This window comes from Psittacula echo, assembly GCF_963264785.1.
Source record: "Psittacula echo genome assembly, chromosome: Z".
NCBI lineage: Eukaryota > Metazoa > Chordata > Aves > Psittaciformes > Psittacidae > Psittacula > Psittacula echo.
In genome coordinates, this window is record NC_137742.1 from 36770197 (window position 1) to 36787300 (window position 17104).

The following is a 17104-nucleotide window of genomic DNA, read 5'->3' on the forward strand; positions in this document are numbered from 1 at the left end:
CGCCTGCCTGCGCGCCGCGCACGCCCCACGGTGCCCGCTCCGTCCGAGCCGCGAGGGAGCCTCGGGGCGGCGGGCAGGGCGGACCGGCGGCGGCGGCTCCCCGCCTCCCTCCCCGCCGCCCGGCAGCCGGGGGCCGCGCCCCCGCGCACCTCCCTGCCCTGCGGGGCCCGGAGGCGCCGCGCACCCCCCGCCGCTCGCAGAGGCTCACAGGGGCGACCGTGAGGCAGGCGCGGACCGGCGGCCCCCGGTGCGGCACGCCGGAGCGCCGCGGGAGCAGGATGGCCGGGGCGGCGGGACAGCGCCGGAGCACTGCCGCCTCCTTGCTCGCCCTCGCCCTGGGGCTCCTCGCCGCTGCGCAGGTAAGTGGGTCCGGGGGCTCGCCCGCTTCCCCGGCGGGCAGCGCCGGTCTGGGGCTCCGCTGCTTCGGGGTCGGGGAAACGGGTTTGTGGCGGCGGGAGCTCCGCGGGGCGCGGCGGTGCTCTCCGCACCTGCGGACCTGGGATGCTCGCGTCCCCGTGCTGGAGGAGCTCTGCCGGCTCTGCTCCTCCTCAGCCGGCAGGTAGCTGCCGCGGCTGTCCACGGTCCCTACCCTGCACGGGGGCTGGCGGGAGGCTCTGCCGGCAGCTGTGTTTGCCGAGCGGACGGCCCCGGGGAGCTGCGCCAGGCTGGTTTTACAGCTCTGTGGAAGGAAGGTTGGGAGGGTCGTTACTGCAAAAGTTAGGACACTGCTGAGCTTTGCCGAGTGTCGAGCGGGGGAATGCCCTCCAAGATGCAGACCAACTTCGAGAGTCCCCCTTCCGCCTTTTTCAGAGGGGTGTTTCGTGCTGAAAGCAGAGCGCTGCGCGGGGCCGTGTCACTGTATTTCACTTGGGTGTAATTTACACCCTCTAACATGCTGTAAAAGTTTGCTTTGCTTAGTCATCAATTGCCATTGCCCACCTTTATTTCAGACTCTAGCCAAGAGAAAGAAAAAAAGAAAAAAGGAAGAAAATTAGCAGCTCAGATGATGCCGTAGTCAGCCCTCTGGAGTCAGTAAATGAACTCACTTTCAGCTTTGTATGTGCCCTAAAGAAAAGCAAGTGTGAACATGGCTCTCCTGAGCCATTCACTTTTGCTTTTGTTTTAGAATTCTGAAGATGAGTTTTAAATAAGTAAAAGCACATTTGTAGCTAAGACTATTTTTGTACTTAGGACATTAACCCTCTCAAAAAAACCCCCAACCAAACCAAACCCAAAAAACAAACACCAAACAACAAAACCAACACAAAAATCCCAAACCAACCAAAATGTCCTTTAAAAAAAAAAAAAAAAGGCACAGTGTCACCTGAAATAAACTCAGAAACATGATTTTCCATATAACTTAAGGCTGCTGCTGAATTGGAAACTTCTGGTCTCTTCCTGTGCTCCTAACCATGTATTTTCTTCTCCTCCCTTGAACCTCTGTGGTAACTGTACAGCCATTAGCAGGTTAGCCTAGTAGTCTGAATAAAGTTCTCAGTTTTGACAGAAACTTTTATCTTAGGTAACTTTGCCTTCTGTTCTTGCACCACCTCCAATTCAGTCAGTGGAGAGCTGTGGTGGATGAGGTGTGAAGCCAGCCTGCACCTGTAGATGTGTGTGGTCAGGACTGGATCATGGCTGTGTCACTGGAAAAGTAGCTGCCAGAAGGCTGCAGGGTGAACTGATATCACTGGTGTGCCTCAGGAGTGCCCAGGCTGTGTCTTGGGCACCAATATCTAATAGGATCTAGTATCTGTTTCTGATAAAGGCCACTAGAGACATGATAGCTGTGGTCCTGCAATAGAAACTTCATCTGACACATCGTTTAACCCTGCCACCAGCTCTGTTCCCAGGACTGAGACAGAGTTGATCTCCCCTGGCACTCAGCTCTGTGCCTGCTTACCCTGGCTCTGTGCACTCGCTTGCCTGCTTTCTTGCAAGCAGCTCCTCTTTGTGGGGATTTAAAATAGCTCCTTACATCTTTTTTACACTCAAATAGAGAACATTGAAGCTTGCTTCTGAAAATTGTGGAGTGAGTGGGATGCAGTACAGTGCAGTGGCCTTGAAGCTGGGACAGAGAGGCAGTTGAGTTTCCTTTGGCTTTCATGTTACATGCTAGTTATATGAATTTAATTTTACAGTTATTGAGATAGTGTTACTCTTGAAAAGCAGTTTGGCACTGCCTCCTTCCTCTAGTCTCAAATTTACAAAGTAATAGTGTGAATAAAATCAGTTGTCCTTTTGGACATTATTTCCTGAGGCCAAGAGCATCATCAATCTGGGAAGCCTCCTGTTGTTTTTCTAGCATTTGTAATGCAAGATAGTGGACTAAGTGGGGATTAAAGTTATGCTTCACTAGGAAGTCACAGGTATCTGTGCTTATCACAAAGAAGATATTAAAAAAAGAAGACCGTTATTCTGTAACACTCCATTGTATTAATCTAAATTTTATATTGATTAAAAATGATTGTTCTCACGTGCTGTGAGCATGAATTTAGGATTTGGATGATACTGCCATATCATATTATGATAAAAAGGAGTATACAAACCCCTTTGCCTTTTTTTGGGAGGAGAAGTAAACCGAGTCTTCAAATCTTGTGGTGTTATTACTATTTTATAAGTCCTTCAGGAACTAGACCAAATTGCGTCTTTCAATTAGTAATAAATAGGATCTATTAATAATTATAGGTCTGAGTGCTATTTTCAAGCTGTATTTTGAAATTAAGTGCTAGTTTTTTGGGGATGACATCCTATGCATCCTCAATTCAGTGTTCCCGTGGAATTTAAATTTCTTCTTGTTTTTGCATAGTTTTGACAGGGAATGGCCATCACTATTTTTTACAATTTTGTCCTCCTTCACGTCTCTAAACCAATTTATTGGATTTTAGTGGAACTTCTCTTCTTAGAATGATTCTTCTGACAGTGATTTTCCTTTTTATTTTTTTTCCCTAAAACTGTTGTTGCAAATTTAAAAAATGCGGAAGAGATTATAGTAGGCACCCCAACAAAAGAACCTAAACTGACTTTTAGAATAGTGCTGTGACATAATAGTTACTATAGTGACTATAGTTACTATAGACTCAGCTTTTAGCTCTGCTGAGGACTTCATGTATGGGCTTTGTCGGTAAGTGCAGGCATTTTCACGTGTGTTTTATGGATATGAGCAGGTTTAGGTCTGGAAGAGGTGTAGGGAAATGTAGAGCATTGGTAAATCGAAATTTTCATGTACTGCTAGACCTTTCGTGCCTCATATTTGCTATATCCTATTCTATTTTTATATTTAAATAGTATGGTTGCCAGTGTTTTTTATGTCCACAACATGTGATACAGGATGAAAGTAGAGTGGGGTTATTTTGTGTATGAAATAGTTCATTCTAAAATATTTGCATGTAGTGACATAATAGTAAATTATATCAAGCATCTACCTTTACCTTTTCTCTAGCAAAATACTTACCAAGTTAAAATCCATGGAGTTTTGCTCCACTCTCCAGAGAAGACTGTTACTTTACTTTCTAGTGCATAAATTTGGAAACAAAGCCAGTCAAATCTTCCTGAAAATAGGAATACTAAGAAAACCTGTATTTGAAAATCTGACCATGTTACAGTTAGAAGGTCAAAATAATTCATTCTGGAAGCATTTTAGATGACACGGTAGAAAAAAAATGAGCTGAGGACATAATACTGGAATAGCAGTAGTATATTTATATCGTTCAACTGATCAGCAAACTATCACCATACCCTTACTTGTTTCAAGATGAAAACCAGTTTGTATCCATCAAAATGATTTTGTAGTGTTTCTTATGATTCTTGTTAGTATAGTGACCAGAATTTTACTGATGAAAATAATTATGGCTGCAATGTTAAAGTTGAGTGAGCTCAAAGAAATTTCACTTTGTTGTCAAAGGTTTAAATAAACTTACATTACTCTAATTGTTGGAGCTGTCTTTTGAGCTTTGTAGTAGATAAAATGGGTTCTTTGTTGTATTGTCAGCTGAAGTCATGAAGCCGCAGGAAGGTATATTCATTTTACATCACCATCTGTCATAACACTGTTGTTTAATAATAAGACTTCCTCTCAGAATCCCAGAATACAGACTAGTTGAGGTTGGCAGGGACCTTTGGAAGTCATCGTTTCCAATCTCCTTGCTCAAGCAGGGTCACCTAGAGCCAGTTGCCCAGGACTATGTCCAGGAGGTTTTTGAATATCTTCAAGGTGGGAGACTTCACCATTTCTCTGGGCAACCTGTGCCAGACCTCAGTCACCCTCATAGGAAAGAAGTGTTTCCTGATGTTCAGAGGGGCCTCCTGTGTTTCAGTCTGCGCTCATTGCCTCTGGTCCTGTCACTGGGCACCACTGAAAAGAGCCTGGATCCATCTTCTTTGCACCCTCGCTTCAGGTATTTATGTACATAAGTAAGACTCCTCCAAAGCTGTTTTTCTTCAGGCTAAGCAGTCCCTCTCAGTCTTTCTTCGTAGGAGAGATGATCCAATCTGCTCACTGTCTTTGTGGCCCTTTGTTAGACTTTCTGTAGTATGTGCATCTCTATCTTGTACTTTGAAGCCCAGAACTGGACACAGGACTCCAGATGTGTCCTCACCAGTGCTGAGTAGAGGGGATGGATCACTTCCGTCACCCTCCTGGCAAACCTCTTTGCTCAGTGCAGGCCAGGATACCATTTTCCTTCTTTACTGTAAGGTAACATTGATGGCTTAGGGTCAGCTGTGTCTGCCCTATCCTTTTCTGCAGAGTTGTGTTTACTTACAGATATAGTGAAGAGAAGACTTTGAGGTAGCTTTTTACCATGGTGGGCACTTGACTTCAGTCAAATGTTTTTAGGGAAGCTTCATGCAAAATTGTAGGGCCATTTCTGAGACTTCAGGTGTGTGGGGAAAATGTAATTTAAAGGATTTACAGTGATTCTTTTTCTTTCATGAAAGCGTTGAGAGTCCTCAGTTTCTTTGTGAAATAGGGTTGAAAATACAGCAAGAGGAATGCCTTGCACTCAGATGTGTATTGCTAAAACTATGAAAGTGAGACACAATTTCTTTAAGTTACAGGTCTCTGAGCGTTCATGGGCCACAGCTCACTAGAGATTTAGGCCGTCAGCATTTTCACACGCTTTCACAGGCCATATGTGAATATGTGCATATGTCAGGGAATGAAGCTGTACTTCTTCTTCCTCTGTTGCACTGGGCAAAGTCAAATTATTCACAAACTGACATTGCATCTGGATCCTACGGACATGTTTTCATCTGGATATGTGCAAAGGTGAGGTGAATGAGGGGTTTGTGAGATCCAAATGCAGGTGATGACACCAGAGCTACAAACAGGTCAAGAGATAAACACAGAGAACAGAAATATTTTAGCACTGATTGCATGGCATTGATTGTACACTGATTGTACAGCTTCCGAGAAGTTGTATGATCTCTGACAACATTACTTGTTCTTTTTTGTATGACCCCAATAAACAACTCTTCTGTAATAGCTTTTGCCTCATTAAGATGAATGGAAAGGAGGGAATCAAACTATACTTTTATGGTGTCTATCTGATTTGAAATGCTGTTTCATTCCTCTTTTATTGCTGTTGGCCAAATTTCATGGACTTAAAAATATTGCCCTGTTCGTATTTCCAGTAATAATTGGGTTGATAATGCAACCATGCAGTTAGGTACAGATATGGAATACTTCAATATTTTATCATTAATGAGCAATGGCAGAATTAATAATGAACCTATACTTCAAAAAGTGGAGGTGTAATTTTTTTCTGATCTTGATTAGATTACTAGTATCATATTCCAGTCTTATGTCTCTGTAAATTACTTCTCTTAATAAAAATATATCATGCATTAAAATGCATCCCGTTTCTTGATGTAGAAGTTCACACTGAGTGCATAATTGGACACTACTAGAGCTTAATGGAAACATTAGAGATGTAAATTGTTGCTGTGTGGCTATTAGAGTTTTGAAAGTCTTGGTTAGAAATTAAATAAAATTTTTCCTTAGACTTTGAGGTCACCTAACATGAAAACCAACAGTGTCCCGTCCCCCCCCCCGAAAACCCAAAACAAAGCACAAAACCCCCCAAAAAGGCAAAAAACTCCCCAGAAGGAGCCCAGGTATGCTTTTAATCTGCTTCCACTGCGATCCACGCTTCAGTACTGCCAATGGGGTGAGGTATGGTCAGTAGACTAGGAGGTCATTAGCCGGATTTAGCAGCCACAGTATCCCCTGTATGCTTTTGTTTCTGTGTTTTAAATCATCCCATAACAGCTCAAGTACATGGGTACATGTAACTATTGTGCACCCTAGGGCTCTTTACACCTTAAAAATGCAGTTGTGTCCCAGCTGCAAATGAATCTTTCTGTTTTAGTAAGCAATGAAACAGCAACGTTAACATGTTGCTTACAAGACTTGGTGAATAATGCAGTGTGCATCTGAGTCATGCCCCTATTAAATTTAATTAAAATCTTTAGACCCTTCTCAGTTTTAAGGGTATGTATTTTGTATGTCTTTTGAGAGAAATGTGCAGTCAGCATAATTGTTGAACATATATGTGCAAGGAAAGTTACAAGGATGGGGGAGAAATGGAAAGAAAAGAGACAATTCAAGGCCTTTGGGAAATATATTAAGTGGAGCTGCATTAAGTACCTTGGGATAAATTGTCGGATGAACAGATCACTAGTGGTATTTGACATGCTGTTGTACTTCTACAAATAGGAGACAAAAAAAAAAAAAAAAAAAAAAAAAGAAAAAGGATACTTTGGATTGAACGTACAGGGGAAATCAGATTATAGCAATGAGTTCTGCTGGATAGCAGAAATCCTGGTTCTTTAAGCATGTTGTTCTACTGACTGGACAAGAGCAGTATTATATGTGTTGCTTACGCACCAGTTCAGGACTGGTGTGGGAATAGAGTGGGTGATCTAGCAGGACCATCCCATCTCAGCCAATAATATCCTATCAGAGGAATTAAACAAAGCCTATTCTTGCATCCATGCTGCAGTTTGTTCGTAGTCCTATATGGCTAGGTGCCATATATAATGACTGCATTACATCAATCCCAGATATGGCTTGTGGAGTGTTGTTTGATACAGTTATTTTTGATGGAGCCAAGTGCTTCCAGAATTTTCATCTGTAAAATTTTTTTTTTTAACTGACCCCATATATGTCAGTTTTTTCAATGAGGCATTTAATAATGAAACAGTGGATTTGTACAAAACTGCCAGAAATTGTGTAATTTAGTTTGTCTTGACTTGTGGATTAAACAGGTATATATATTGCATTGAACAGAAACACCTGCTTGTGGACTTTGACATAGTTTTAATAATACTGCCACTCTCTGTGTAGCTCAGGTGAGCTACAGAAACACCTTTTTCTTTGGGTTTCACAGGGTTTTTTATTCTAGGAAGAATTGATATGAAGGAAAGACTTAATGTATAATAATGCCACTAGTAAGTAATACAATAGCCCAGAAGTAGTCCTGTGTGGCCACATATTTTCCCTTCCCTTCCCTTCCCTTCCCTTCCCTTCCCTTCCCTTCCCTTCCCTTCCCTTCCCTTCCCTTCCCTTCCCTTCCCTTCCCCTTCCCCTTCCCTTTCCCCTTCCCCTTCCCCTTCCCCTTCCCCTTCCCCTTCCCCTTCTCCTCCTCTCCCCTCGCCCTCTCTTCCCTTCCCCTTCCCCTTCCCCTTCCCCTTCCCCTTCCCCTTCCCCTTCCCCTCTCCCTCTCCCTCCCCCTCCCCCTTCCCCTCCCCTTTCCCTTTTTTCCCCTTTTCTTCCCCCTTTTCCCCCCTTTTTTTCCCCTTTTCCCCCTTTTTCTTCTCTTTATTTATTTCTCTCAGGGCTTTTTATAGGAAACAAAGGTGAGCCAGACACCCTGTCTTATACTAACTCCGAAAGAAATGACTGACAAGCTGCTGCACTGAAAACCACCCCTGCCTTTTTACCATGGCCTTGGCTGAGCTATCTCGTTGAAGGGAAGGGGAAATGAGGAAGGGAAGATTTTTTTTAACACCTTTTCTTTAAATTTCAGAAAATTTGGTATCCAAGTATTTCAAATTTTTCAGTTGGCTGGAGAGTTAGAGAAAGAGGCAGCAAAGGTCAGAGCTGAATGTCTCAGTGATCATTTTGCTTAAATAATGTTTGAAAAAATGGTGCAGTTGTGAAAGCACTGTTTTTTTTCCAAGGAAAGAATAACTTTTATTTTATTAGGCAGTCAGTAATTTCATGGCAATTTACTATGGTAGACTGGTGAATAGAGTGGTGCATGGGACCATTTTGACATGGAAACAGTTTCATTTTTCTCTGAAGTTTTATTGGAAAGTTCTCTTTTTGATATCTGGCATCATAATCATGCGTATGTTTCCAAGAGAAACAGTTGCCTTTGCAAAATCTCTCAAAGAAAAAAAAAGATGTGCCAATGCAAAAACCAGAAATTAATTCCCTAATATTTTTTTCTCTTTCACCCTTGCCTCTTCATGGCTTTCTGAATCCTCTTGCTACAGCTATGCTTCTACTAAAAAGTGTATGTGTTGTGTGGTTATAACTTTGGTTGTAAGTGATCCCAGTGAACCTAGGAAATTAGTCATATGAATCAAGTTATATGCTTGCAGATTTGGAGACTGTCTGAATGGTCATTAGAAAGGCAATAGGACCTCTGCGTTTGGTGTGTTCTCTCTCATTATCTTTTATTTCTAACCTTTAACTTGTGGATAATGGCACTGGATATTGCATCCAAAGGCTTATTATGAGCACTGTCACTGAAGCATAATGCTTCACTTGCGATTCGTACAGTGGCTTTTCAAATTCCACTTACTGGAAGACTGCTGTTAAGAGGTAAACTCTTGAAACCCACTTGGAGTTTAAATATAAAGTACCTATGTGCTGTACTGCAGTGACTAATTCAAGGCAGTGTTTATCCTGGAGGTGAGTGATTTTCAAAATTTGTAACTTTTTTTCAAGAGATGCTTTTCGGGTATGAGTCAGCATTATATTTAATGACCTGACTACAGGTAGAGTTTTGTAGAAAATGTCCCGTTTAGGGTTAAATTGTATGAGATGCTAACCAACCTTTGCTGAGTCTTTATGAAGATGTATTTCAGAAGATTAAAGAACAGTTGCTAGATGGGTCAAAACCTTTGACTTTCATTGAAATACTTACGTTACTATTTAAATTCCTACTAGAGTTCATTTTATGAGCAAGTGAGCTCTGTTCACTTTCTAAATGCCATATTTTCATGTCACATAGTTCATAAATGCTTAAACATTTTCATTTGCTTACAAAATGTACAATTGTCCTGTAGTCCCTTACAAGAATAAGCTGTTACTACAGTCTTGCATGTATATGCATATGTGGGGCAAAAGTGAAAGTTGTTAAAGAAAGATCCCTTCTACATTTGAAAGCTACTTGTCCTCATTACCTTAGCATTCAGTTGCACAGGATATAGAGAAGATATTTTAATGGATGATTTTGAATATGAATTACACACTACCAAAAATGTTTTAAATCTATAGTAAGCAAAATTAAGATTCAGAAAAAATACTAGTTGCACACAGCCAGGGAGGGAAGAATGCTGTTTTTATTTTAACCTAGATGCTTGTGCTGTATTAACATTTTTGTTAAAAAAATGTTTCTTTCCTCTCCTTTCTGTGTCCAGTCTCTGATACTTTTGGCAACTGCATCATAATATTGTGGGTTTATTACTCTTACTATTACTCATTGCATTTAAAAGTAAATTAGCATAATGAAAAAAGGACTGTGTAGTATTGGGGTTTGAGTTAAAGACCAGGAAATGGATTATTTTTTAAATGCATTATTTTTTATTCAAATTTGCTGATTTAAAGCTGTTTGAAGCAGTGTGGTTGTACAACATACTCATCTTCAATGGCAAAGAATTCAAGCCAAGATGAAAACATGAAAGAAGACTAAGTATAAAGCTGCTCCCCAGGCTTTTTATAAAAGTATATTTAGAGCCTTGACAGGCTCTTGTAATATCCTTACAGGGTATTAGCTGTAATAGAGCATGTTCTGAAACAGTGACCACAGATACAGAAGAAGTCTAACTTATCATAAGGTCACTGTGGGCACATAATATGATAAAACATTTGTCCTATTTAGAAAAACCCCTGTGGTTAAGTAGATTGTTAGTCAGCAATTCATATGACCCAGCAGTATTTTATCGCATAATGACTATTTTAAGATTGTAGTAGATATGATTATCTGACTCCAATGGTTAATAAAAGTACACGTACAAAAGTACTACTGGCATAGCTAGTTACTGGCAGAGCTATGGTTGTATTATTTTGGTTTGCTTGTTAATTGTTTTTTGTGGTTTTGTGGTGTTTGTTTCTTTTTTTGGGGGGCGTGGAAGAGCTCTTGGGATTAATGTGGGAGTTAAAATATTTCTGCATCTTACGAAACCTCATTAGGATGCCTTTTGTATCCTTGTAGTCAAATTTCATCCAACATCCACTGAATGAATTTCAGTTAAAGAGAGGGGGTAAAAAGGTATATTTTACATTTATTCTGTTACCTCTTACTCTCTGAAAGTTTTTAATCTGCCTCACAGGAAAAAATAGGCATCTATGACATGTGGGAAGCAGTTTTGCAGAAATACAATTTTTAAAATACACATATTTAATACTCTGTTATGAAGATGTTCCCGTGATCATGCTGCTAAAAGTTGAGTTTTGTGTGTTTCATTCCTCAATCCCAGACATGGATGCAGGCTCAGAAATGAGTGGATTGCGAGCAGCCCCTGTGGAGAAGGACTTCGGGGTTATGGTGGATGCAAAACTGAGAGCTGGCAGTGTGCACTTGCAGCCTAGAAAGGCAGTTGTACCCTGAGCTGCATCAAAAGGGTGTGGCCAGAGGTATGCTCCTCTGCTCTGCTCTGGGGAGACCCCAGCTGGAGTACTGTGTTTAGCTCTGGGGCCCCCAGCAGAAGAAAGACATACTGGGGAGAGGAGGGCCACGAGGATGATCAGGGGACTGGAGCACCTCCCGTATGAAGACGGGCTGAGAAAGGTGGGGGCGATCAGCCTGGAGAAGAGAAGGCTGCGTGGAGACCTCATAGCAGCCTTCCAGTATCTGAAGGGGGCCTATGAGAAATCTGGAGTGGGGCATGAGGTGACAGGACAAGGGGGAATGGCCTTAAACTGAAAGAGGGGAGATTTACATTAGATATTAAGAAGTATCTAATTTATTGTAAGGTTGGTGAGACACTGGGCACAGGTTGCCCAGAGAAGTTGTGGATGCCCCATTCCTGGAAGTCCTCAAGGCCAGGCTGGATGGTGCTTTAAGCAGCCTGGTCCAGTGGAAGGTGTCCCTGCCTATGGCACGGGGTTTGGAACTACATGATCTTAAAGGTGCCTTCCAACCCTAATCATTGTATGAATATATAGGAACTGCCTGTTTAGTTCTTCATGTTGCCCATGACTACTTGCAACATGAAGGCTGTTATATATTGCTTTGTCAAATGCAAATGCCTTAATAAGTGCTTTCAGTCCTACTGAGTGGTATTCTATCATTTGTGCATTTAAATTATGTGTAACAGATTAAGAAGTTGGGGCAAATCCTGCCTGACCAATTTGATGGCCTTCTGTGATGGGGCTACAGAACTGACGGATAGGGGCAAAGCAGCTGATGTCATCTACCCGGATTTGTTCAAAGGATTTGGCACTGTCCTGCACAACATCCTTGTCTCTGAACTGGAGAGACACAAATTTGATAGATGGACCACTCGGTGGATAACGAACTGGCTGGATGGCCACACGCAAAGAGTTGTGGTCAATGGCTCAATGTCCGGCTGGAGACCGGTAACGAGTGGTGTCCCTCAGGGATCAGTGTTGGGACCGGTCTTGTTCAACATCTTTGTTGGTGACATGGACAGTGGGATTGAGTGTGCCCTCAGCAAGTTTACCAATGACACCAAGCTGTGTGGTTCGGTTGATACGCTGGAGGGAAAGAATGCCATCCAGAGGGACCTTGACACGCTTGTGAGGTGTGCTGATGCCAACCTTATGAAGTTGAACCATGCCAAGTGCAAGGTCCTACACCTGGGTCGGGGCAACCCCAGGCACAGCTACAGTTAGGGCAGAGAAGAGATTCAGAGCAGCCCTGCAGAGAAGGACTTGGGGGTGTTGGTCGATGAGAAACTGAACATGAGCCGGCTTCAGTGTGTGCTCGCAGCCCAGAAAGCCAACCATATCCTGGGCTGCATCAAGAGGAGCATGACCAGCAGGTCGAAGGAGCTGATCCTGCCCCTCTGCTCTTGTGACACCCCACTTGGGGCACTCAGTACAGTTCTGGTGTCCTCAACATAAGAAGGACATGGAACTGTTGGAACAAGTCCAGAGGAGGGCCACGAGGATGATCAGGGGACTGGAGCACCTCCCATATGAAGACAGGCTGAGACAGTTGGGGCTGTTGAGCCTGGAGAAGAGAAGGCTGCGTGGAGACCTCAGAGCAGCCTTCCACTATCTGAAGGGGGCCTATAAGGCTGCTGGGGAGGGACTCTTCATGAGGTACTCTAGCAATAGGGCAAGTTTTGAAGTCTATGTACCCTGTTTTATAATGTAAGTCATTCATTAGTATAAATTTACATGTCTATGGCTGGTTCAGGGTTACCCTAGGGAAGGGCCCACTAAAATAAAACAGAAGGTCTATCCAAAAAATGACAATGTGTGATCTGCAGAGGAAGTAATGAAATACATATACGCAATTGAAATGCTGAACACAATCTGCAGACCAGTATAAACAGAAAGATATAAAGTCCTGGTTATTTAACTATTAAAGGATGGGTAATACAGGCTTGAATTCGCTGCCAGCTTCAGCTCAAAGCTTCCATGGCTAGGCCATTTTAAGACTGCACCTGTCTAATGATGATTATACTTCACCTGCCTTCTAGGACAAGGAATACATTTGTAAAGCATATTGAAAATCAAATGTCCTTTCTTTTTAGATTTTCTTACTGTTAGAAATGAAAGACATTTTGAAGGGCATATTGGCATTTGAAAGATTATTTTATCACAGAAGTGTCAATGATTGAGCAGTGTCATGGAGATGAAGAACTGGAGAGATCTGAGAGTATAGTACTGCCAGTATTTTGAACAAAGCTGTTTCTTTCAGGTGGTGTACAGTTTCTTAGCTATTATTTTTCTCTTAATAAAGAAGATGTAAGGATGCTTATGCAGGCAATTAAATAGGGAGGCAGGAATCTCAAACTATTGATGCAATTTGGGTGTTTTTTCTTCAAATCAAATTTTCTTCTTTTTTTTTTTTTTTTTTCCTCCTAGAAACAAAGCTGTCCTGGAGCACAGAGATGCCTCAGCTATTGCCTCTAGCTATTTTTAAACACAATTTAAGAGTTAACTGCTCCAGTTTTTTAAATTACTATACTTACTGGCAATATTGCTGAAATATAGACAAAATATTTTGAATAACAGTAAGACAAGAATATAATAAAAACTGAATAATGAAAATTTGATATAGCTGTTGCACAGTCAAGCTACAGAATAGACCTACTGGCTGCTATACTGGAAACAAACAGGTCTATAGGTTCCCAATAGAAAAGAAAATTTCCCTTGTATTTTATAGATATATTATTAAATTATCTATTGATAAAGTTGTTCTTGAAAGGCCAGAGCTAAATGTTTTGCATGTGTTTTGCTGCATTCGTTAATGAGGATGGAGTGAGGCACAGTTATGTATTGTGTAGTAGGGGAAAGATGATTTTTCCATTTGAACTAGTTGATTTTGGGGGGAATGGGAAGAGATAGTTACTTGCAGAAAAATCTCACTCTTTTGTGTTTAGGCCAATGGGATAGGAGGTGAAGGTTCAATTCTTTGGGTGCTATAACCTGCAACAAGGAGACAGGGTTGATACGGACTATTTAGAAAAGGATACAAGTACCACAACAAGTTCAATGTGGCTGAAAAGAGGAAATAGATTAGTGCTGCCTTCAAAGAAGAAGATAATATAAGGGGAAAAGAATACAGTACATGTATTTATGTCTCAAAGAGGCAAGATTTTTTTGTTTGTTTTCGTAAACTCTGTTACCACATTCAAGTTTGTATTCTCAACTTTAAATGTTTATCTGCGTATCTGATGAGCAAGATAGTATTCTGTATCTTGCCCGTTAATGTGTCAGGAGGGAGAACCCCCTTTGACAGCAAGACAGGAAAAAAAGATTGCTGCATGTCTTTTGCATACGACTTCAACTCTGGTGAATGGAGAAATGTGAGAACATAAGGAAGGTGTTGGAACTGCATCTTACTAATGTTTTCCTTTGAGCTGTGAACTGAAGCCTCTTAAAAAACCTTTTACCTCCAGACTTTTCTTCCTGCCCCCCTACAACTTCACACTCAGAGTGTGATACTTTGTTCATCCATCCTGCCACAGGATCAAGCTGAGACCTTGAATTTCTAACGTCTCTTAAGTACCCTATATTTTACATTCTTTACATGCAACTTTTCCAGTTGAAAAACAGAGATAAGAATTCATATTTTCTTGTGCCTTTTATATTTTTAGTTGTTTTCAAAGCAGGGATTTAAAGTAGTATGTTCTCTAAGTAGTGCACAGCACAACACAACCTAGTTCTTCACAAAGCTCTTCGAAAACATTGCAGTTGAAGTACCAACTGTGAAAACCACAGGCTTTAATGGCAGAACTTTTCTAGCTGTGTTCTTGCTTGGTGAATGTTTTTGTATTATAGGATTACCACCTGAAAATGATGTTTAACATAGTTGAAGTTGGATTTTTGTAGGTCAGCTCTGGAAGTCAGCTTAGGATCTGATGGGAGCATTTCTCTTACTTGTAGTAACAAGATTATATGTCTCCTCCCTGAAGCCTGCATTGTGTAAAGAATCAGTTATGACCATGTATCCTTCAAACCTCTTCTCAGTGCTCTTTTCATGGTTATCCCTGCTTTAGTCATTGTATCCATGCTTCTTCCGGGATTTCAGCTGCTGATAAATTTGTCTGTAATTACTGGGTAAGATCATGGTCTGGAAAGCAATTTGTAAAAGAGAATAAGGAATAAACTCTCTCTTTTCAATACTGTTCTTTAATGCTTTCGTCAACATTTTGTAGCACAGCTGAAACACAGAAGACAGAAGCCAAAGAACTGACAGTACATCCTTTCCTCTGGAAATACTACCTTCATGAAAAATTCCATCTATGATTCCGCATATTGGTGTATGTGTCAAGCTTATTGTATTTGTAATACAGAAACCTTTTAGTAAGCAAAATTGTCAATGGAGATATTGAATTTGACAGCTGTACTTCATTTCTTGAACATGAGTTTTTGGAACATTTGTAATTCTTGAAGTAGGCAGTGTTTGAGCAGCAGCATCTGTTATGAACTCAGAATTTAGATTAAATTCTTGATCACATAAAAAACACAGAATGTCAAATATCCTAGGGCCAAAATAATATTTGCAGCAATTACTTTTGCCTAATACATCCTTGTTAAATGAAGTAGGAGGAATTTACTTCTTTTTTACTTTTTAGGAGTACTTTGGAAGCACTTCATGCTGATCCTGTTTGTTTTGTAGTGCTTTTACTTCTGTTTACCTTTTTTAAATATTCTAAAATGCTCAGATAAAAGACTGGATTTGTAAAACAGCCAAGGTTGGAAAGGTACAGATGGTTCTGTAAGATGAAGACTTGGAACATGGAACTTAATTCAACCTGATAGAAGTTTTCCCACTAACTGGAAATCTAAAGCTTAGGGATCCAGAGATTCCTAGTTTCTTAAAAGCTCTGGGTTGTACACTTACAATTCTGACAAGGACAAATGACTTATACTGGATTTTAAAAGTTAAGACTTTAATTTAAATAATTTTTAGTGTGTGCTAGAATGGCTAGAAGTTGTATATGGTTGTATGGCAACTTGGGTGTGCTTTGCATGTCGTTGGTAAAACCAGCTTTTGTGTGCCTTTAGTCTGAGAGGGTGGATTCCAATATTGCCGTTTTTGTTTTTTTTTTTTTTTTTTTTAATTTCATGTTGAAAGCAGCTTCTTCGCTTGATGCTGGATCTTCAAAGTTGTGAAAGAGTGAGCAAGAGAACTCTATTGGAGCTAGGAACTTAACTCGTGGGGGGGGTTATTATCTCAAAGGTGAGCCTTTATCATGTTCTCAGTGAGACTTGTTTCTTAGCAGTCACAGATCATTTGGTTCAGAAATGCTAAGGATTCTCTCATGTAGCTATGGGAAGAGAATGAAATTACTGGGATTATAGTCTCAAATCACTTCAGTTTGTTTCATGTCACTGGGGAGAGTGGCAAGAGATGTATTTATGTCAGGGTGGTGGGTTTTGTTTTTGTTTTTCAATAAAGGAGAGCAAACTGTGGATCTTCAAACAGTGTTTGGAACTGTTCCTTTCCAGTTGTCTGATTGGTTTAGATGAGCGTGTCACTGATCTTACTGAGGTCAATAACATGTAGAAAATATTTCAGTTTCTCCTAGTTGAGCTGAAGGAACATGTCTTTCATTTTTTTAATGCTATCTGGAAAGTAGGAAATCAATGCAGGGTGTTGAAAGCTGAGGGCTTACAGTGCGTTTGCTGTGGGTTATTGGATGCAAGAATAAAAGTCAATGAGTTACAAAAGAAGGAAGCACTAATTTTTAGGCAGAATTAATTTGAAAGTATTTTTAAGCAATTTAGTACAATGTAGTCAAACAATATGAAATTTGAGGTTGGGTTTGGCTTTAGTAGCAACAAATAGTTGGAATACTGTGTTATTACGATTAACCATACAATTACTATTTTTTGGTAGTTCGCCAAAAAGAATAGATTTGCCTTTGGAAAGCTTGTTTACATAATTCACAGGATTAAATGAGCATGGATAGTATATGTTTATTATTCTTAACTGCAGTGCTAAACTACTTGACAAAACCGAAACGGTATTGTTCTTTTGTGTTTGAGCACTATGAGAAGGCAAACAAAATAGAAGTCATAGTATGTCTTTGCATTTCCTGATCAGTGTGTAGATACTGCTTTGTAACAGTTTCCTTGAACATGTATTCTTCACATTATGCCATGATTTTTGTGATACCACTACAAATTGTAAATGCTTGTAAGACCAGGGATCTAGCAAAGTTC

At 40.8% G+C, this 17104-nt stretch overlaps 1 protein-coding gene across 1 annotated transcript in view; it reads left to right on the forward strand.

The window, feature by feature from the left end:
- Nucleotides 1-278: 278 nt before the first annotated feature.
- ADAMTSL1 (ADAMTS like 1) overlaps nt 279-17104 on the forward strand; it is a gene marked incomplete at both ends in the record, with an annotated part of 432351 nt that continues 415525 nt past the window's right edge. The window contains one exon of the mRNA XM_080637755.1: nt 279-359. Within this exon, the coding sequence (XP_080493881.1) occupies nt 279-359 (81 nt within the window). The remainder of the gene's footprint in view (nt 360-17104) is intronic.